Genomic DNA, 22,507 nt, shown 5'->3' on the forward strand with positions numbered 1-22,507 from the left:
CTTGAAACCACTTTCTGTACCAACATGCTAAACAAGCAGCAAGGGAAAGCAGTACTTTTGCTCTGATTCCCTTCAGGTATTCATCATGTATTAAGAACTTCAAGTAAAGGAACCACTATGGGCTTGATATATCAGAGTGGGAGTTCGTGGAATATCCATATAAATGCTAAATACAATTATTGATTGTATTCATCATCAAAATGATTTGTTGTAAACTTATCTGACATAGTGGTCTAGACAACAATAACTAAGTTAGAACAGTGCCAACCTCTGACATCATCAGCTATTTTCAATCCACTGCAGGGTTACGGCATCTTAAGGTAGTAAATGGATGGCCATCCATTTACTACCCACAAACTCGTGAATTTAATCTCTCCATCTCCATTGTTGTCTTCCAGGTTTTCTTTTAGCTTCTCTTGGGTACCTTCTGTTATTTTCTTAGTCCATCTGTCATCATATCTTTGAGCTGTGTGTCCTGCACAAGTCCATTTCAGTTTTTTAGATTTTATAAGAATGTCTTTTATTTGTGTTTGCTGCCTAATCCTTGTGTTTCTCTTCTTATCTAACAGTCTGATTCCTAATATAATTTGTTCCTTTCTTTGCTGTGTAGTTTTCAGCTTCCATTCTTTTGGTGAGTGACCAAGTTTCACTTCAAATAGATCATGGTGGGGAGTATACATTGGTTCATTATTTTACGTTTCAGATAAATTGGGATATTGCTCCTCAGACCATGACTATATTTTCTGAATGCTGTCCATCTGAAATTTATCCTTCTCTTGACTTCCAGCCATTTATCATTATTACAGCTAATTACTTGTCCCAGATTACTGCTCTTTCAATGATTATATCCCTTTCTGGCATACTTGTTCATCATTACTTTTGTTTCAACTATATTTATCTTTAGTCCAAAATCCTTACTAACTCTGCATATCTGATAAAGATTTTCCTCTAATTCTTTGGGATCATGGCTTAAAATCCCCATATCATTTGCTGCTGTTGTTTAGGAGCATTAGCAACTAAGGCCATATTGCTCCGGGGATATGCGGTGGTCATTTCCTGACCTTTCCGCATCCTCTGTGTTTGGTGGTCACGGGCTCGAACCCCAGTCTAATCAAGAAGTGTGTGCTACGCACTGCTGCTCCTGCCCACCTGGCTATGGAGGTGCCTCATATCATCTGCAAATCGTAAATGGTTTTGATACTCAATATTCACATTGACTCCTTTCTGTAATCACTCTTATCTTCTGAGCCAACCGGGCTAGCCGGGTGGGTAAAGTGCCTGCCTGGCAATCCAAAGGTCACGGGTTCGAATCCCGCCTCGGGCTTGGATCAAAGTACTGCAAAAACCTGAAGGGCAGCAGTAGACAACTTTGAAGATATTGTCAAACTCTTTTCTGAATTTTAAATTTGCTACTGTCTTTGTCTAGTCTAATAAAGGAGCTGGCGTTCTCATATATTTTCTTCAAAATCATAATGTATGGGGTACCTATGCCTTTTCTTTCTAGTGCCCGAAACATTGCCTTATGCTGTATGGAGTCAAATGCCTTTTCATAATCCACAAATGCCATGCATAATAGTGTTTTATATTCATTTGCTTTCTCCATTATTTATGATATTACATGAAGGTGATCCATAGTTGAGAATCCTGTCCTAAAGCCAGCTTGCTCTTTCGGCTGATTCTCATCAAGTATTCTTTCTAATCTGTTAGTAATGACCCTTGTGAACAACTTGTAGATGTGAGACAACAAGCTAATTGATCTATAATTTCCCATTTCTGATTTATCTCCTTTCTTATGCAGCAAAATTATGATTGCATTATTCCACTTCTTAGGCATCACCCCCTTTCTTAATGTATTTTGTGAAGTCTTGCCAGTTTCTGTGTTATGTCTCTTCTTCCCAATTTTAACAACTCTACAGTAACTTAATCTTCATTTGGGGCTTTCTGATTCTTCTTTTTCATCACTGCATGTTCTACCTCATCAGGAAGGATATCAGGTATGTCATATGTATTGCTGTTGTTGTTTGTTGTTGTTTGGTTTTTAGGAGCATTAGCAACTAAGGCCATATTGCTCCGGAATATGCAGTGGTCATTCCTTGACCTTTCCGCATCCTCCATATTTGGTGGTGACGGGCTCGAACCCCGGTCTAATCAAGAAGCGTGTGGTACGCACTGCTGCTCCTTCCCACCTGGCTACGGAGACGCCTATGTATTGCTGATTTGTGACCCATCTTCCCCACTGCTGGCATCATTCCCTTGCTTCTTGTATAATTCTTTATAGTAGTCTTCTGCTATTTATAAGTACGCCGTTGCTATTGTTCAGTTTCAGTGTGATTTGTCTTTCTGTATTACTGCTCATGGCTGCTCATTTAAGTCCTTTGTTTTCCCTTAATGCTTGTTCTACTTTTCTTGTGTTAAATCTTCTAATGTCCTCTCTGTCTCTTTCTAATAGCTTTGCATAATTCAGTATACCCAATTTTGTGCTTGTCAGTGTTTATCTTGCTCTTCATTTGTCATCTTCAGTTCACCATGACAGGTGTTTCTTGACTATTTTTTTCTTCTTTGGATTTCTTTGTAAAACTGTAGGTTTCTCAGGCTCTATCACTTTCTGAAAGTTGTTGTATTCCTCATTGATATCTTGGTCCTTAGAGGTCTGAAGAAGCTCAAACAGGTTCTTAAGTTCCAGTACATACTGCTTTTTCTCTATTCTGGTATCTTAAAGGCCTTCATGTTATTTACTTGAGTCAGTCAGTGTTTTTTTTTTTTTTTTTTTTTCCTTTCCTTTCCTTTCCTTTCTTTTCTTACATCTATATCAAGTGTGCATCTTACCATTCTGTGATCACTTCCAGCATTTGCCTTTTTCAGGACCATAACGTCATTCACGATATATCTTCTGTTTTAGTGAGGATGAAGTAGATTTCATTAGATATTAATCCATTTGGGCTCCTCCATGTACACTTTCTGTTCAACCGTTGACCAATATATTTAAATAAAAGACCTTTTCTTGGCACTTCAATTTAAGTGCTGAGAAAAGCCATGGTTACTTTTTTAAAAGCAACCAAATAAAAAAATACAACAAATAATCACTAGTAAGTGGTACTGACTCATCCAGGTTAATTTTTTTTTTTTATGTAAACCCCAAACACGAGAGGTATTAGAACCTATAGTACTTTGTACCGTGCTTGGGTTGGAGGTTGAGAAGACGAAAGAAGATATTTGTTGACATTGGACTTGAACTTCTGTAGACTCTAATTTTCAGGAAATACGTATGAAGGAAGGTTGTTACAGAAAACGGCAGTTGAATGAATAAACGAGGAGGATGAAAAGTTGGTTCTGTGAGTTTGAAGTTGGAGAGTAAATGGATGTTGGCTGGTGGCGGCATGTGTTCGGACTGTTTTGAAAGAGAGAGCGGGAATTATGGAAGCCAATTCAGAAGAACAGTGCCCATGGAAGTATCTGTAGAAGAGGCATGTAGCAGAAACAGTATGTCTATGAGACAGCAAGTGGAGAGACTCTGTTAGAGATGAATCATTAATTAACCTAACTGCCCTCTTCTGAATGGAATCAAGAAGCCTGAGAGAGGTTTTGGGGGAACCACCCCAGATGTGGGAACAATATTTCATGGCAGGGCAGATTTGTGATTTATACAGAGTGAAATTAGAAGTCAGGGTAATCCCCAAAACAGATATATCATTTTTCCTAGAAATCGGAGTGTCACTAAAGATCAGCATAGGAGCAGAAGAATCCTTTTTGTGAGATATAAGACAAGGCTGAGTTTTAGAAGGGTTGAAATCAACTAAGTTGTCTTTGTCCCACTGGAGAATTACCTGAAGATTGGCATTTAAGGAATTGGTAGCAGACTTTCGAGAAGTTGAAGCTGATTGAGCAGGGCAAGGTTTCTCAAAATGGAAAGTGGAATGCAATGTGCTATCATCAGCAAAACTATGGATAGGATTTCCAGTCAATGGAAGAAGGTCATTAATATACAAGAGGAAAAGAGTGGGGGAAAGAACTGAACCCTGGGGAACACCGGCATTAGTGGAGAAGTTAGAAGAATAGAGAGCCATCTACCATCACCCTCAGTGAGCGATCAGAGAGAAAACTGGATAACCAATTACTAAAAACAGTTGGCAAACCATAAGATAGAAGCTTATTTAGAAGACCTTTATGCCAAACATGATCGAAAGCCTTTGAGATATCAAGAGCAACTACTTGTGTTTCACGGAACCTTTCCATTGAATTAATCCATAAATGGGTAACATAAGCCAGAATATCACCAGTGGATCAACACTGAAGGAATCCATACTGGCGATCGTTGATCAGACGGAAGGTTTCTAGGTAGTTTAAGAGTTGGTGGTTAATTGATTTCTCCATTACTTTAGAAAGAGTAGAAGTAATTGCAATGGGACGATAATTGGATGGGAGGGATTTGTCACCCTTTTTGGGAACTGGCTGGATATGAGCAAATTTCCAAGCAGAAGGAAAACACCTTTGGAATAAGAAAGTGAAAAAAGCAGCAAAGAATAGAAGTAAGTTCTGGAACACAGGTTTTGAGAACAAGTGGAGAAATAAGATTGGAACCTGGAGCTTTCTTAGCATCAAGATTCGTCAAAATCCTTCTGACATCCTTTTGACGGAAGACCACAGGAGGCATTGAATGGAGCGTGTTGGGAATGGTGGGAGGTGTTTTACCAAGATCATTAATACATGAGTTGGAAGAAAAATGGGATGCTAGCAGGTCAGCTTTATCCTTGGCTGGAGTGACAACAGAACCATCTGGTTTGGACAGAGGTGGGAGCAGAGATGGGCAAAAGTTGCGGCCAATAGCTTTGGCAAGAGACCAGAGTACTTGGCTACCATTAGGGCAAGAAGCAAGTTTTCTACTCTTAGCCTGTTCAGACTCTAGTTTGGACTGATTAATAACTGCTTTACAATTGTTGCGAGCTTTGGTGTAGGCAGAAAATGAAACTGAAGAATTAGAAACAAGCCAATTACGATATGCAACATTCTTCTCTTGAACAGCCTTATCACATTTATTGGAAAACCAAGGTTTAGATAAAGGACGAGATTTTGAAGTGGAGTGTGGGATAAAGGATTCCTTTCCTGCAAGAATAATTTCACTGACACAATCTGAGCAAACGTTGACATTAGAAGTTTTGAAACAGTAATCCAACCAAGGAAAAGAAGAAAAGAAATCTCGCAGGTCATCCCATTTTGCATTCTTGAAATGCCAAACAACGGGAATAACCATGAGATAAAGGCTCCGTTGGAGAAGAAACAATCACCAAGTTGTGATCTGAAGTGCCTAAAGGACCTCTCACTTCGACCGTGTACTTAGAAGGGTTGTTTGTGAGAAAAAGATCAAGCGTGTTGGCTGTATGATTAGGATTGTCCAGTATTCTTGTAGGTAAATGAACAATCTGTGCAAGGTCATTAGTAATTGCAAAAGCCTCAGCATCTTGACCAGCTGGGTCGGTGTGACTGGAAAACAGAAGCCAGCTGAAGTTATGAACATTAAAATCACCAAGGAAAATTACCTCACTGTTAGGAAAGTTGGACTGGAGAAAGTCAAGTTGCAAAGAGAGGAAGTCAGAGCTCCAAGAGATTAGTGGAGTTGGGAGAATGGTAGAGACAACAGATGAATTTTACACAATGAGGTAGAGAGATTTTAAGGCAGAGAAAATCAAAGAGAGGAGATTCCAAATTTCCAAGTCTCTGACAGGGAATATCAGAACGGACATATACATACCACCGCCTTTGAGGGGAAAGGAATCATACAGCAAATAATTTCATGATCTAAAAAAATTTGGAGAAAAGCATTTGAATCAGTTCCTCAAGGGAAAAAAATTCGGAATCACAAACTTCCACAACAGGCCTAGCAGTTAATAGCTCTAGATAAGTTACACTCATACATGCAAAACAGCTATTCACGTTCTGTTCTTCTGCCATGAATAAAGCATTGTGCTTGTTCCTTTTAAAGGTTACATCAGTGTTTGAAAATAGTTCAATCAAACTTTCTCCATATTCATTTACTGAAATCATTACTCCTTGATATATTGAAGAGTGTGATGTGATGTGTAAATTTGTTACACCAATAGTTTTTAAATTTTCCTCTTCCCTTTGCAGTGTGGATTACAATAGCACACTGAATCAGAAAGAAGATTCTGACTTAGCCATAGGTAACTTCTACTGCCAAGGTCACAGAGGGTTTGAAACTGGAGGAAAACATTGTTCTTTTGGTTAATGAGAAAGTAATTAATTCCTCATCTAACTAGAGAGTGCACAAGCTTTCAATTGAAAAATTATGTTTTTATAAATGTTAAAATAGCATTTATTTCCTGAAGTCAGGTCCCAAACCCTTTGAGCACACCTTGTATAACTTGCATTGAATGGACAGGAGAGTTGCCAGTCACAGGCCTCCCCATTCAAAATCTTCACTGAGTTCGTGTCAGTCTTTATGCAGAAATGGAACACGATACCTTCTGCACTATTAAGTATTATTCTTGGCATGAGGGGGTTGTCATGCCTGTATTGCTGCCGATGGTGATAACATGCCTTAAGGTATGCTTTCATAGACAAAAATGCAAATTATGCAATATTTCAGATCGAAATTTGCTTTTTTGTGTTACTGCATTTGTTTTATAAAATATAATTATGAATGTCTTGATGTTTTTATGTTTGTTCCTTAGTATTTTAAGTACCATTATAGGCTAGGAGTGATAATTTTTAATAGCTATTTTTCTATAACCCTTCTTTTTTTAATATCCTCTTACCCAGAATGATATTTGTTGCATATTTAAATCTATGTATTCTGTTTTCTAGTATGTGATTATTTAGGCGAAGGAATAGCACATTTCCTGGGTATAACTACTCCTAAATATCAGTATGAAATTGAAGAATATGAAAAAATTAAAAAGGAGGTAATTTTTTTTACTTGCCCTAGAAATTTTCTGGCTGTGTTGTAATACTTAATAATTTTTTGAATAGTTGTCTGCATTATATTAACATTATTTAGAAATTGAGATATACATTTGAATAGTATGTGAATAATTTCTTATATGAAGAATAGTTTTGTAACAATTTGTTTGACAATAGATGTTGTTTTTTAAACATGTTCTTAGTATGAATAAACACTTTAACTAGGTACATATCTGCTTATTTGTATATTTTTATTTTATTTTTTATTTTTTTTTTTTACCATTGAAACTCCATAACCAATTTTTTTAAAATTCAAGCAGCGATTGCTTTGTAATCATTCAGAATCAAATACATGTTTATATGAACTTTTTTACTCATAATTACTGCTGCTCAAATCCCCAAACTGTAATTTAGTGTAGTTCCAGATTAATTTAAATATTAATTTTGAAATCTGGTCAGACTAAGGTTATTGCAAGGCAATTAGACATTACATCAGCTAATTGTAAATACTCAGATGCAGATCATTAAAGTTGAGTATAATGATACGTGAATAACAAAGATATTTTCTTCAAACTCTGTATATAGCTGAATTTAAGCAAACAGATACTAAGCAAGATATCTGTACTTAGAGATGTGCTTATCTAATTTCATCTTAAAAAAAGAAATAAAAAAAATAGAAAGCTTACCATATGTACCAGAAATAAATGGCAAAATCAAAAGGCCATTACAGTGACAAAACCTGGGTCCACCATTCTGACCCTGAAATGAAGAGACAGTCGGAGTGGCACCATTAAAATTCGCTGTGCAAGAAGAAGTTCAAAATACAGCCTTCTGTTGGTAAAGTCATGGTGACAGTGTTTTGGGACAAAGATTTGGTCTTGTTTGTGAACTTCTTGTAGCGTGGCGTCACAATCAACCCAGATCTGATATGTGGAAACATTGAAAAAGTTGAAAGCCCACATCTGTAGAGTTCGATGGGACAAAAACTTTAATCTTAATGAGGATCTTCTTCTCCATGACAACGCACAACCCCACACCAGTCTGCACATGATGGAGGCCATTGCAAAACTAGGGTGCACTGTTCTTCCTCTCCCCTCTCATAGCCTGGGTCTTGCACCTTCCGACTATCACCTCTTTGGCCCACTGAAGGATGTACTCTGCAGAACCCATTTTGCAGACTATGACTAGCTCAAGCACTGTGTTTGCAAATCCCTCCAGAGCAAGAGTAAGGACTTACAGGATTGGAATATATTGTCTAACTCAGAGATGGCAGAAGTGCATAGAAAATGGTGACTTTGTGGAAAAATAACAGTGTATTTGTTAATGATTGAGGATTAATTGATGTAAAAGGTATAGTTGTAGAAATTAAATTTTCGTGGGGGAAAAAATAGGAGGCATTACTTCTGTACTGCTCCTCGTATCAAAAATAATTTGTGCAATCTTTAATTTTTATATGTTTTCAACGCATATTTTGATGCAACTAATTAAAGATCCAATAATCCGGCATGCATGAGGCCATAGTGACCAAATTAATGTTGATAGTTCATTTTGTTAAATAATTCTTAGTCATTGGTTTCGTGCACTTTTGGCTATTTTAAGTGTGGTATTTGATTGTACTTACTACCTAACCATTACTTAATCCAAATTCACTGTGAACATATTTTGATCTTTGTTGTCATTTAAAAATGACATAATATTGACTTAGAGCAGTATATACAGTTCCATATACAGCACTATATACCTTTTATTTGTAATAACATTGCCATAATGTAAATACCCTACAAAACTAGGGCAAATACCAGTTTCAAAAAAAAATTGTATATGAACTTTTTTTTTCCAAAAGTCCATGCACGAGATGAAATACATGGAGAAATCCAGTTTTAACTATTAAGTTATTTTAGTTAATCCTTCATTTTATCTATACCTTTCACATATATTAATGGTCCATGGCTAGCTTTGGGGACCGGTACCTAAATTCCCACGTAAAACTATGTTAATTACAGACCACAGCTAAACTGCTCATTTATGGCTGACCTAGTTATTGGAACACTAAAAGAAAAGACAGCAGTGGTTTATACATTGCATTTTTAGAGAAGGTAGTGTACCTCTTTTGGTCTGTAATACATTATGTAGTCTTGCAGGACAGTTCTTACCGCTGTGACTTGTTGATGGAGATATTTCTCCACTCCTCAGCAGAACAATTTTTAATTGGTAAAGTGATGTAGGCCTCTATTGATTAGCCTTCTTAGTATTAGTAGTGGCAAATAATGCAAGGAAGGAAGCTTATAAAGCATCAGCCAAAATAAAAAAAATACCTGCATCAGCCAAAATAAAATAAAAAAACTATCTGCTCACTCTCACCCATTCCCTCCAAGAATAGTTGTTCCGTGAATTTATTCAAACTACCCACTTCCACAACAGATGGAAGTTTGTTCCAACAATCACTTCTGCACATCTGTCCTACAACCATCCTTCCTCAATTTCAATTTATGCCTCACGTGTATGTAGTATCAGCAAGAATAAGAATGCCATCAACATTATTCTATCCATTCAAGACCTTAAACACCTCAATCAGATCTCCTCGCAGATGCCGAGTCTCCAGATGCTGCAATTTGCAGAACTGAAGCCTTTCTTGGTTAGAGCAGCCTTTGTTCCCTTCACCAATCTCGTTGCTGTTCATACAGTACTGAAGATGCAGCCTAGTCATGGCTCTCAAGGGAAAATCACCTCTTTATCTCTGCTAGCAAAAAACTATGTATTATTGACAATACTCATGAGCTGTCCTGGCAGCCTGTCTGCACTGCTCAATGAACACTGCACAATTACCCCTAGGTCTTTGTCATTTTTCACTACACTGAGTGTAATACCACACAGTTATGTTAATGGCTGATGCTGTATAAGCTTGCTTTCTTGCATTATATGCCTCTACTAATGCTAATTTGGGATTACTGCTACCCATATGCAGTACCTTATATTTGTCAGTGTTAAACTACAACTGCCATATCTTATAAAGATAAGATGAAGCTTATTGGCCTAATTTTTCTAGATCTTATTGTAGTAGTTTACCTTGATTACCATCATTAAGCCACTGGCAACCCTTGTATCATTTGAAAACTTAGATATTAAGTGCAATATATATACTTTCATCAGTATCATTAATAAATGTTGAAAACAATGGACTCAGCACTGAACCCTTGGGGACTCCACTAATAATATTAATCCAAGAAGAGCAGTGCCCATTGATAACTACTTATTGTCTTCTCCTACTCAACTATCCATAGCAGTAACTTGCCCTTGCTGCCACATTATGGTAGTTTGTACAACAGTCTTTTATGTGCAATAGTATCAAAGAAAATAGTACCTGAAAAGAAAATCCAAGTGTACGATATCAAAAGTTTTTGCATCCAGTTCCTTTGTTATTGCATCATAGTGTTCAGATTTGTCAGACAAGACTGCTTCCTTAACAAATCCATGCTATGAATGCAGTATAATTACATTCCTATCTAAATGGTTCAGCATTACTTTTATGACCAGTGACTCCATTATTTTCCCCTGAACAGATGTTCAGCTAAGAGTTCTGTAATTACTCATGTCACCTTTTGATCCCCATTTGGAAAGTAAAAATCTCCCATTATGACATTCTGATTTACTGGCCCACTCTATTTCTCTGTATAGTTGTTTCTTAGGTGATTATGAGAAATATCTGGCTAAATAAAAAAGAGTAGAACTGGGCAAAAGATAAAGATTTGGAAACTGCAGAATCAAGAGAGGAGTTTGAAGAGAAGATTAAAGAGAGTAACAAGTACAATGACAGAAAGTGATGGTTCAAACAATTGTAAAGGTGTGTGGGAGAACTGGAGGAATCAGAAAGAAAGAGAGACACAGTGGTTGAATGACAGAGTTAAACGAGCAGTGAAACTGAAGAATGATATGTTCAGGAAATTTATGAAAACAAGATTGGAAGAGGACAAAGAGATAAAGAAAATGAGAAGAAAAAGAAGCAAAGAGAATTGTTAGAGAAGAAAAGGACAGAAGTTGGATGGAGTTTACACATAAATTAGAGGAGGATATTAATGGAAATAGAAAGATGATATATGGGTTGTTGAGGAATAAGAAAAGGAACAATGAATAACCTGGGTTCCTAGTCAATACAGGTGGAAAATTAGTCTGTGGATGAGAAGGAAATCATGAAACAGTGGCGGGACTATTTTGCAACCCTGCTGAATGCTAAGGCCAATGGGAAGGAAGATGGTGTAAGAAGAGCAGAATCAACAGTGGGAAAAGAGAGCCCAAAAGTTGGTCTTGATGAAGTAAAAAAGCAATAAAAAAGATGAAGAATGGAAAATCACCTGGAGTAGATGAGTTACTAGTGGAAGCTATTAGGGCTGCAGGCAGTATTGGACTAAAATGGCTTTATGATATCTGCCTAGTTTTGAAAGAGAAAAGAATACCAGATGATTGAACAAGGGGAAACATCATACCAATTTTTAAGAAAGGGTCCAGAAGAGAATGCAATGACTATAGGGGAATCGCCCTATTATGCTGCTGTGGTAAAACCTTTAAGTGAATTTTTGAAACAAGGTTGTGGAATAACATAGAAGAGAGAATGAGGGAAGAACGGTATGGATTTAGAATAGAAAGGTCCATGATTGACTTGAAATATCCTTAAGAGAATTGTTAGAAAGACACTGGGAGTTTGCTGAGAGCCTTTTTCTGGTATTGTTAGACCATGAAAAGGCATATGATAGTGTGCAAAGAGAAACAGTGTGGGAAAGTTTGGAGAAAATGGAAATAGATAGGGAGGAGGTATTTATGATTAAAAATATGTACAGGTAGTTCCCTACTTTACGAGTTAATTCATTCCTACCGTGCACTTATAAAGTGGGAATTTATTTCCCATAGACGTAATGTTAAAATCAGCGGCTACCTTTTCAACAATGAAATTTGACCATAGTAATGTTAAATAAAGGTCAACAAAAGTAGTTTATGCTTAAACAATGATTTATTTGTCCAAAGAAATGAAAATGACCTTTAAAGTCAAGTCAATTATAAAGAAATTATTGTCATACAAATGTTTAAGAATTTTTATTATTCTTCAACATCATCATCACCAAATGCACACTCATTGATGGTTCATCACTCATTGTTGGTTTGTTGGATGCACAAGGAGTAGTCTTCTTCAGAAATATTTCAAGAGTCATTTTTTTCCAAGACAGCCTTCTCTTTTCTATATAAATTTTAGCATGCATAAGCATTTTTAAAATCTGTAGCAACTTTTCTAGTGCACTCGAAATTTGAACCTTGTGACTCGAAAATCTCAGTTGATTTTTCTGTGTTGAAAAGCTTCATCAAGCCTCTTGAGAGTTAAGGAACGAACAGGAATTTCAGCTGTTAAATCTTTTTTCTCATCTTCTTCACATTTTGCCATTTCAAGGAGGTCTTCATTTGTGAGATCTCCAATGTGTGCTTGAAGCAGATCAGTGACATCAGGTGTAGAAACCTCAAGCTGCAATTAGTTAGCAACATTAACGACCACTTCTGTTTCATTTTGTATGATCTCTGCTGTAGTAGTAGTACTGTATTGTATAGCTACACGCATGGTTTGAAATGCCTTATTTATAAATGTTTAGCATTTGTTTTGCAATTAATGTTGGTATTTTTGATTTTGTTGATACTTAAAAAAATAACTCGTAAAACGGGAACTGCCTGTATTTAAAGTGTGAAAGTTGTGTGAGGATTAAATTTGGGGATTCAGGTTGGTTTTCATTTTCCAAGGGACTTCAACAGGGTGGTGTATTATCACCACTACTTTTTATTATTGTCATGGAGAATATCCTTGTAGGATGATAAAAAAGGTGGAACATCAGTGTTTGCAGATGTTGTCCTTTGGGCAAACAAGGAGGAAGAACTTCAACTGAAACTAACACATTGGAAAAGAGTAGTTAGTGAGTATTGTCTAAAGCAGTGTTTCTCAATCTTTTTACTCTCGTGGCACATTTTCCAAAGAAGAAAAATTTCGCGGCACACCTACGTAGTCATAGAAGAAGAAATTTCTAAATTTTGCGGCACATTTGGAAAATTTTGCGGCACACCCTTTGAGAAACACTGGTCTAAAAGATAAGTGGCCAGAAAAGCAAAGAGATGGTGATGGACAGAGGAGGAGAGGTGTGTGTGTAAAAGGTGTAAAATTGGGGCAGTAGATAATTTTAAGTACCTAGGGAGTTTATTAACATCAGCCTAGATATGGGGATAATTTCAGAGTTTCTTCTATAATGTTAATAGCCCGTTACAGGATGGGGAAGTTCCAATAAAGTGTAAAAAGCTGATAAAAAAGGCATATTTGGTCCTTATTTTGACCTGTGCTGCTGAAATGTGGAGGATAAATAGAAAGGATTCTAGCAGAATTTTAATGGAAATGAAAGTGCTAAGAACTATGTTAGCTAAAACTAGAAGAGATAAAATAAGAAATACTGACATAAGAATGAATTTTAGATTAGAAAGTCTGTGGGTGAAGATGATGACATCAAGTTTGCAATGGTTTGGATACATGAAGAGAATGAACTTGGACAGATTACCAAGAAAATGTTTGAAATGAAAATGGACAAGAAGAGGCCTAGGGGGAGATGGAGAGATCAGATTAGAGATGTGGAAACAAAGGGAATTGAGTGGGAGAGAATGATAGAAGACAAGATCTGGGAAGATGAAAAAAAATGGAAGGCTTTGACTCACCTGACCCAATCTTAGGTTGGAACAGTGAGGAAGAGGTCAAAATGAAATTTTCTGAAAAGAACTTCACAGGGTTAAGGTGAAAACTTACTATTATCACTCGCATTTTACTAAAGCACATTTCTGGAGGTCTGCCATAAAAAACAATAAAAACAATTTGCACTTTCCGGGTTATTGGGAGTTTCAGTTCATGCATCTAATTATAAACTGGTAGTAAACTTGGATCTTATTGCATTTCGATAATACAGATAGCTGGAATTCTGTGAGTTTTTTTCATTATGGTGAAGTGTGTTTTTTTTTTTTTTTTTTTATGAGAACCCCAAACACGAGAGGTATTAGAACCTATAGTACTTAGTACCGTGCTTGGGTTGGAGGTTCAGAAGACGAAAGAAGATATTTGTTGATATTGGACTTGAACTTCTGTAGATTGTAATTTTCAGGAAATACGTATGAAGGAAGGTTGTTCCAGAAAACGGCAGTTGAATGAATAAATGAGGAAGATGAAAAGTTGGTTCTGTGGGTTTGTAGTTGGACAGTAAATGGATGTTGGCTGGTGGCGGCACGTGTTCGGACTGTTTTGAAAGAGAGAGCGGGAATTATAGAAGCCAATTCAGAAGAACAGTGCCCATGGAAGTATCTGTAGAAGACGTATGCAGCAGAAACAGTGTGTCTATGAGAAAGCGAGTGGAGAGACTGTTAGAGATGAATCATTAATTAACCTAACTGCCCTCTTCTGAATGGAATCAAGAAGCCTGAGAGAGGTTTTGGGGGCACCACCCCAGATGAGGGAACACTATTCCATGGCAGGGCGGATTTGCGATTTATACAGAGTGAGCAGCTGTTTGGAAGAAAAGTAACGCCGAGAGCGAAAGAGAAAACCAAGTTTTTTAGATGCAGAGGAAGCAATATTTGTAATGTGCTTGTGCCAAGAGAGATTAGAAGTCAGGGTAATCCCCAAAAGAGATATATCATTTTGCCTAGAAATCAGAGTGTCACTAAAGATAAGCATAGGAGCAGAAGAATCCTTTTTGTGAGATATAAGACAAGATTGAGTTTTAGAAGGGTTGAAATCAACTAAGTTGTCTTTGCCCCACTGGAGAATTACCTGAAGATCGGCATTTAAGGAATTGGCAGCAGATTTTCGAGAACTTGAAGCTGATTGAGCTGGAGAAGGTTTCTCAAAATGGAAAGTTGAATGCAATGTGCTATCATCGGCAAAACTATGGATAGGATTTCCAGTCAATGGAAGAAGGTCATTGATATACAAGAGGAAAAGAGTGGGGGAAAGAACTGAACCCTGGGGGACACCGGCATTAGTGGAGAAGTTAGAAGACAGAGAGCCATCTACCATCACCCTCAGTGAGCGATCAGAGAGAAAACTGGATAACCAATTACTAAAAACAGTTGGCAAACCATAAGATGGAAGCTTGTTTAGAAGACCTTTATGCCAAACACGATCAAAAGCCTTTGAGATGTCAAGAGCAACTACTTGTGTTTCACCGAACCTTTCCATTGAATTAGTCCATAAATGAGTAACATAAGCCAGAATATCACCAGTGGATCGACACTGACGGAATCCATACTGGCGATCGTTGATTAGACGGAAGGTTTCTAGGTAGTTTAAGAGTTGGCGGTTAATTGATTTCTCCATTACTTTAGAAAGAGTAGAAGTAATTGCAATGGGACGATAATTGGATGGGAGGGATGTCACCCTTTTTAGGAACTGGCTGGATATGAGCAAATTTCCAAACAGAAGGAAAAACACCTTTGGAATAAGAAAGTGAAAAAAGGCGGCAAAGAATAGGAGTAAGTTCAGGAGCACAGGTTTTGAGAACAAGTGGAGAAATATCATCGGGACCTGGAGCTTTCTTAGCAACAAGATTCGTCAAAATCCTTCTGATATCCTTTTGACGGAAGACCACAGGAGGCATTGAATGGAGCGTATTAGGAATGGTGGGAGGTGTTTTACCAAGATCATTAATACATGAGCTCGAAGAAAAATGGGATGCTAGCAGGTCAGCTTTATCCTTGGCTGAAGTGACAACAGAACCATCTGGTTTGGACAGAGGTGGGAGCAGAGATGGGCAAAAGTTGCGGCCAATAGCTTTGGCAAGAGACCAGAATGCTCGGCTACCATTAGGGCAAGAAGCAAGTTTCCTACTCTTAGCCTGTTCAAACTCTAGTTTGGACTGATTAATAACTGCTTTACAATTGTTGCGAGCTTTGGTGTAGGCAGAAAATGAAACTAAAGAATTAGAAACAAGCCAATTACGATATGCAACATTCTTCTCTTGGACAGCCTTAGCACATTTATTGGAAAACCAGGGTTTAGATAAAGGACGAGATTTTAAAGTGGAGTGTGGGATAAAGGATTCCATTCCTGCAAGAATAATTTCACTGACACGATCTGAGCAAACGTTGATATCAGAAGTTTTGAAACAGTAATCAGACCAAGGAAAAGAAGAAAAGTAGTCTCGCAGGTCATCCCATTTTGCATTCTTGTAATGCCAAACAATACGAGGTTGGGAATAGCCATGAGATAAAGGTTCCATTGGAGAAGAGACAATCACCAAGTTGTGATCTGAAGTGCCTAAAGGACCTCTCACTTCAACCTTGTACTTAGAAGGGTTGTTTGTGAGAAAAAGATCAAGCGTATTGGCTGTATGATTAGGATTGTCCGGTATTCTTGTAGGTAAATGAAGAATCTGTGGTAGGTCATTAGTAATTGCAAAAGCCTCAGCATCTCGACCTGCTGGGTCGGTGTGACTAGAAAACGGAAGCCAGCTGGAGTTGTGAACGTTAACATCACCAAGGAAAATTACCTCACTGTTAGGAAAGTTGGACTGGAGAAAGTCAAGTTGCAAAGAGAGGAAGTCAAAGAGCTCCAAGTGATTAGTGGAGTTGGGAGAACGGTAGAGACAACAGATGAATTTTACACAATGAGGTAGAGAGATTTTAAGCCAGAGAAGATCAAAGAGAGGAGATTCCAAATTGCCAAGTCTCTGACAGGGAATATCAGAACGGACATATGCACAAGTATCACCTTTGAGGCGAAAGGAATCATACAGCAAATAATTTGGACATCTAAGATGAGCAGTAGTTGAATCAACTGATAACTGAGATTCAGTCAGAAAAAGTACATGGGGTTTGGAAGACTGCAAGTGGAAATGGACATCGTTGAGATTGGAATTGAGACAACGTATATTTGTGAAATGAATTAGGAAGTCCTTGGGAGGTTTAGATCTTTTCGCAGATAAGCTTGCTCTATTATTTTGACAATTCATGGTGTATTCAATAGTAAGAAAAGGTGGGTGGGTCATGCTGTGTGAAGTAATGAAATTTTTGGATATGGCGTACATGTGGTAAGAATATACCCAGATCCTTGACATAACGTGGCCTCGACAATGCTCCCCGCATACACACTACTCGGACTCCCTCCAGTCACTATCTGGCAGAGTAGAGGTAGCAAGATTATACACTAGCTGATCCGGAAGCCTCCTAGAGAGTTACCAATAGGTTTGGTCCGGTGTACTATCTAGCGGCCGGCCTGCGAACACCGTTTTAGAGCTGTACCCTCAAAATGTAAGGAATATTGGATCTCGCCACGACATTCATCATAACCTCAAAAATCATCAATCATACTGCATAATGGAAGAGATAGGGAAGGGTTGACCGGAACTTAGCTCTAGAGACTAAACATGGGTTCCACCACTTCAAGCCTCCAATAAGCAAAGTGGTGGTATTTCACTGGTTGATGAGAGTCATCTACCACCTAGTACTGCCTGGTAACATAGAGGGGCGGCGTTCCTCCATGTGGTGTGGGCACCACACCTCGACCCCTGCTTACGTTGGTTCACACCTGGGTGGTCACCCACCATGTACTTGTGCATGAAGGTTATACCCAGGATTACTAACAGTCCCACCATCGTGAAGGTGTAAGCAGAGGATTTGGCTGTCATAGACCGTCCGGACTTCGCCGAAATTGGGTCCACTTGACTTGAGTGTCACCCGAATATCAGTTCCATCAGCGTTTTAGACTCCCAGGTAGCAAGAACAGCTTGTCTGGCATATCTGAGAGAATGTCTGTGACAACCTTTCACTTGAAATCTTCAGTCATAAAAAAAAAAAAATAGAAATAGCGAGCCTAAGTCGGGGACTTACTGTATCGAAAAATGATCAGCAACCTATGTAAAAAGTATGGCGATAGATAAAAAAAAAAAAACCTAAAAAAACTTACCAAACACTACTCGCGTGTCCAATACAATGTGTCCATTTATTTTTTATGATGTTGATTTTAAATCTAACAGCTTCCCTTTATTTTTTACGATGTCGTATATGGTTTGGTCATCAACATTATATTGGTTCATTAAAGATTCAGCGGATGCACCGTTTTCAAACTTGTGAATAATATAAAGTTTTTGTTTAATTGAAAGCACAACTCTTGCATTTGCCCATCATTTTCGCGATTTCTAAAAAAAAATTCAGACATTTCTGACGCAAATAACGAAACAAAATTTGTCCATTTGCGGTGTGACGGAACACAACAATCGACGCGATGCACTAAATCAAACTAAGCGTTTGGTTTCTTTCCTTTTTTTTTTTTTTTTTTTTTTTGAGTGGCAGGTGTGAAGACAGCAGGGGTTACAAGATAACAGGTACACTAATTTCCCAATGACGACTTATAATGCTGCTTCTTGTCGCTTATTTACGATTGCAAAACATCTGTTTATACCTATTCTAGTTATTACTTGAAGTTTATGATTTCTGGTTGGATTCTTTTTTTTTTTTTGGAATCTTGAAGTGTCCCGGTTAATCGAGAGCCTGCTGTATATGATATCAAAATTATTCTTTGCATCGAGTTCCTTTGTGACCACATCATAGTATCCAATCAAATTTGTCAGACAAGGCTTCCCCTTAACAAACCCATGCTGTGGGTTCTATACCATATACAGTAATACCCCAACTTACGCGAACTCGGAGTTACGCAGTTCTTGATTTTTTCGTTTGGTGTATATCTAAAATTAGCTTACCAGTGATTTGGAAGTCAAATCATAAAGCTTGGGTGACAGCTTCCATTTTTGAGGACTGGTTTGGTCACCACTTCATACCCGAAATCGAACATTATTGCAAGTCTAAACAGATTCCATTTAAAGTAATGCTTCTTATTGACAATGCACCCGGTCACCCTCCTGCCACCCTAATTAATTTTGACCCACGTGTGAAAGTTGTGTTTTTGCCTCCAAACACAACCAGCCTGATTCAACCGATGGACCACGGAGTCATCAAAACATTCAAGGCTTACTACACGAGGCATTCGTTTGCACGTATGAATGAAGCTATGAGACAAAATAGTGAGATATCTTTTAAAGATTTTTGGAAACAATTCAATGTTTTAGATGCCGTAAGAATCATTGAAGAATCTTGGGATTAAATTCACAAAAAAACATTGAATGGTGTCTGGAAGAAACTTTGTCCATTTTTTTTTTTCAAAAACGAGAGGAAAACAACGCCAGAAACTGACCATGTCACTCATGTGATAGAAGAAGTTGTTAATCTTGCCAGGCAATTAGATTTGGAAGTCAATGGTGATGATGTCAACGAGCTGTTGGATTCACATAGTCAGGAGCTGACAATGAATGAGCTCATAGAGATGCGTGAGCAAAACGTCACTGAAGTATCCGACACTTCAGACCCAGTTTCCCTAGAAAAGCACATGACAGTTGCAAGCTTGACAGAAGGTCTCAGCTCAATTGGAAAGGGCTTAAAAATTTTAGAACACATAGACTCCAACGAAGAACGCGCTATAGCTACAAAGCAAAGAATAAAAAAAATTATTAGCTTGCTACGAAGAAATTCTGCGTGAAAAAAAGAAGGCGCTGTGTCGTCAGACGAATTTGTTAGATTTTATAAAGCCATCGACATCAAAATAACTTTTTTATATTTTGTATTAATATGTATAAAGAACTGCAATTTTATTAAATATTTTTCTTCTAAACTAGTGTTTTTGTTAGTCCTTGGTCCCAATTAAACAAAATTTATATGTATTTATATGCAAAGTTGTACCCCGACTTACACGAATTCGACTTAAGCGATTTTCGTCGGACCCACCTATCGCGTAACTTCGGGGTATTACTGTACACTGATATGGTATAGAATGTCATATTAGTTTGTTGTCTTTTGAATATATGTATACATAATGGAATTTTAACTGTGAAATAACACCATAGCTGAATAAAATATCTTTTTTTCCAGAAAGATATTTTCTTCTGTCATAACTTTGCAGTAATATTTGTATCCTCTGATAATGATATTTCAATGGGTAAAAATTAAACCTGAATGTACTAATGGCCAAGTGCCATTTTAGCCAAAATAATTGGTTGCTTATGAATGTATACTCTGCCTTCGAAAATTTTCAAACTTCTATTTGAAATAGTTGGATTGGGCCCTGAATTAAGTATTAAATATTTTGAATATTTAATTGTAATTATTTATTTATTTAAATACAGTACTTAAAAAACTTAAATTTAATAATACACTGCTTATTATATACATAATAAGCAGTGTATTATTAAACAGTTATTTGAATACAAGTTTTTATACAGTATTTTTATATTTGTATATTAAAAATAAATAAAAATAATAAATAATCTGTTTTGAATGTCCCTGATTTGGTTAAAATTCACGTGTTGTATGTATGGCAACGTAGTGGGAGCTAGTAGAGGGGGGATATGGTCAAGTTTCATTGTTGATGTTTTGAAATGTGCTGTGGCCGAGGTTGCAGCACTGCTGCTGTTTGTGTAAGAATGACATCAGTGCAAGAGATAGTGTAGTCAGTGGTGTGGTTTGCAGAGAGCAAACCTGTTGTCATATTTCTAAGGCAATTTAGATGTGTTCAACAGTGCACTTGACCCAAAGTATACAGAGATGGTCAGGACATTTTTGAACATCGGTAGCGTGTAGAAGCAACATGGAGGAGGTCATCAAAGCATCTCAGAAAAGCAAGTTGAAGAGGTATGTGCTGCCTTTCGTTTGTAGCCCACAAAAATTAATGGAGTGTGCATCAAGAGAATTGAACATGCCCTGTGCAGAATTGCATGGGGTCATACACAAGCGGCTGTGTTTGTACACCTATAAATTGCAAATTTTAAGAAATTAAGCTGAGTGACAAACAGTAGTGACAAAACTTCACTATTGATATTCTTGATTGCATTAACCCAAACCTGATTTCTTGGGTCACGAAATCAGACAAGGCAACATTTCGTGTTTTGGGAAAAATTCACTGATGCAATATTCAAATATGGGGTTCTGAAAACCAATATGCAGTACTGTATCCGAGAGTACATTCAAGACAACTCAAAAGTGAATGTGTAGTATGGTCTTATAAAGGACATGATTATCAGACCATTCTTCTTCATGGAGGATACCATTACAGCAATCACTTACCTAGACATGCTGGAACAATACGTATTTCCTTAGATTTACATCTCTAAAGCCCAACATAATCTTTGAGCAAGATGGAGCATTGCCTCATTGGAGCCTGCAGGTGCCCACAGTTCTGAATGACATGTTCCCGAACTATTGGATTGTACGTGGTGGACTGATACTATGGCTTCCTTGTTCACCGTACATAACTCCTTAGATTTCTTCTTCTGGGGCTATGTGAAAGACATGGTTTATTCCACCAGGGTGTCTAATGTCACCATCTTACTTTCATCATGCAAGAAATTGCTATCATCAGTGCAGATATGTTGGAGTGAACCTGATCTGAAAGCAAGTATCGTTTGGTTATTCTTCATTGCACAAAAAGAGTTCATGTAGAAGCCTGCTGACTTGTATTATAAGCTATTTGCATTTTATTTCCCAATAAAAGTTAACATTTTCTAGTTCACTAGGTTTTCTTTTGTGAGACATTTAAAATCAGGGATGTTCAAAAGGGACATTGTGTGCGTGTGTGCGCCACGTACTCTGAAACTGGTGAGGAAAAGGGTAAATAAAATTTATTTTTGAGAGGGGTTCATGGTCATTGAGTGATACTTGGGTCTTATTTATAAAATTTTTAATGAATTATACATTTCTCTTATTTAAAGGAAGAAGAGGAGAAAAAGGATAATGCAGGTTGGCCATTAAATAGCACCACACAAAAGCTTGACGATACTTGTGCTAATCAGACACTAAGTTCCTCTAGTACTCAGGATGTTAAGCAAGATAATCACAACTTAAAAGACTCATCAGGAATTAATACACAACAGTGGGAGAGATATTAAATGTTTATATATTTAAGTTTTTTTTTTTTTTTCGAAATTTATTATATGATTAATAAATTTCAAAGAAAAAAACATGTACTTTTGTAAAATTTTATTGCTTATTTTCAAAAGCCAGTCAAATAAAAACTGGCAAGGTTTCTTGCTTTATAATATATTTTTCTAACTAAAAATTTTACCTAAAATGCACAATTTATATCACTTTCTTAACTTCTGTGATATTGATAGCAACCAAAGAATTTTTTGGCTTTTTTTTTTTAATTGTGGCATTGGAGGGTATATTTTAAAGAATGTAAGGTATTTATAAGTATATTCTGTTTAAGTAATTTATAAAGTTATTCAGACAATGTTTATTGGTTTCTGCATTACCGGTAAATCAGTTATTAAAGTGCTAAAGGAATACATTTCTTCGTGATGTTGCCTTATTAATTTTATTTATTCTGATATTTTAAATATATCACAGTTTTTTGTTTTTTTTTTTGAACTCATTGCTGTTAAATATGGTTAAAATATGTTTTTAAGCTGTAGTATCGTATAAATGCTAAGGAATTAAATATTTCATAGTAATTTAAAACAAGCACTGTGTGGTATAACCAGAATTGGAA

The 22,507-nt window shown here is 37.1% G+C and overlaps 1 protein-coding gene across 1 annotated transcript in view; it reads left to right on the forward strand.

Annotated features, from left to right (window-relative positions):
* LOC150088424 (uncharacterized) overlaps window positions 1-21,905 on the forward strand; it is a 33,991-nt gene extending 12,086 nt beyond the window's left edge. The window contains exons 4-5 of the mRNA XM_090370153.1: window positions 6,820-6,917; window positions 21,729-21,905. Coding sequence (XP_090226279.1) covers window positions 6,820-6,917; window positions 21,729-21,905 — 275 coding nt within the window. The remainder of the gene's footprint in view (window positions 1-6,819; window positions 6,918-21,728) is intronic.
* The last annotated feature ends 602 nt before the right edge of the window (window positions 21,906-22,507 follow it).

This window comes from Mastigoproctus giganteus, chromosome 3 (genome assembly GCF_048544385.1).
Source record: "Mastigoproctus giganteus isolate SK-2022 chromosome 3, ASM4854438v1, whole genome shotgun sequence".
Taxonomy (NCBI): Eukaryota; Metazoa; Arthropoda; class Arachnida; order Uropygi; family Thelyphonidae; genus Mastigoproctus; species Mastigoproctus giganteus.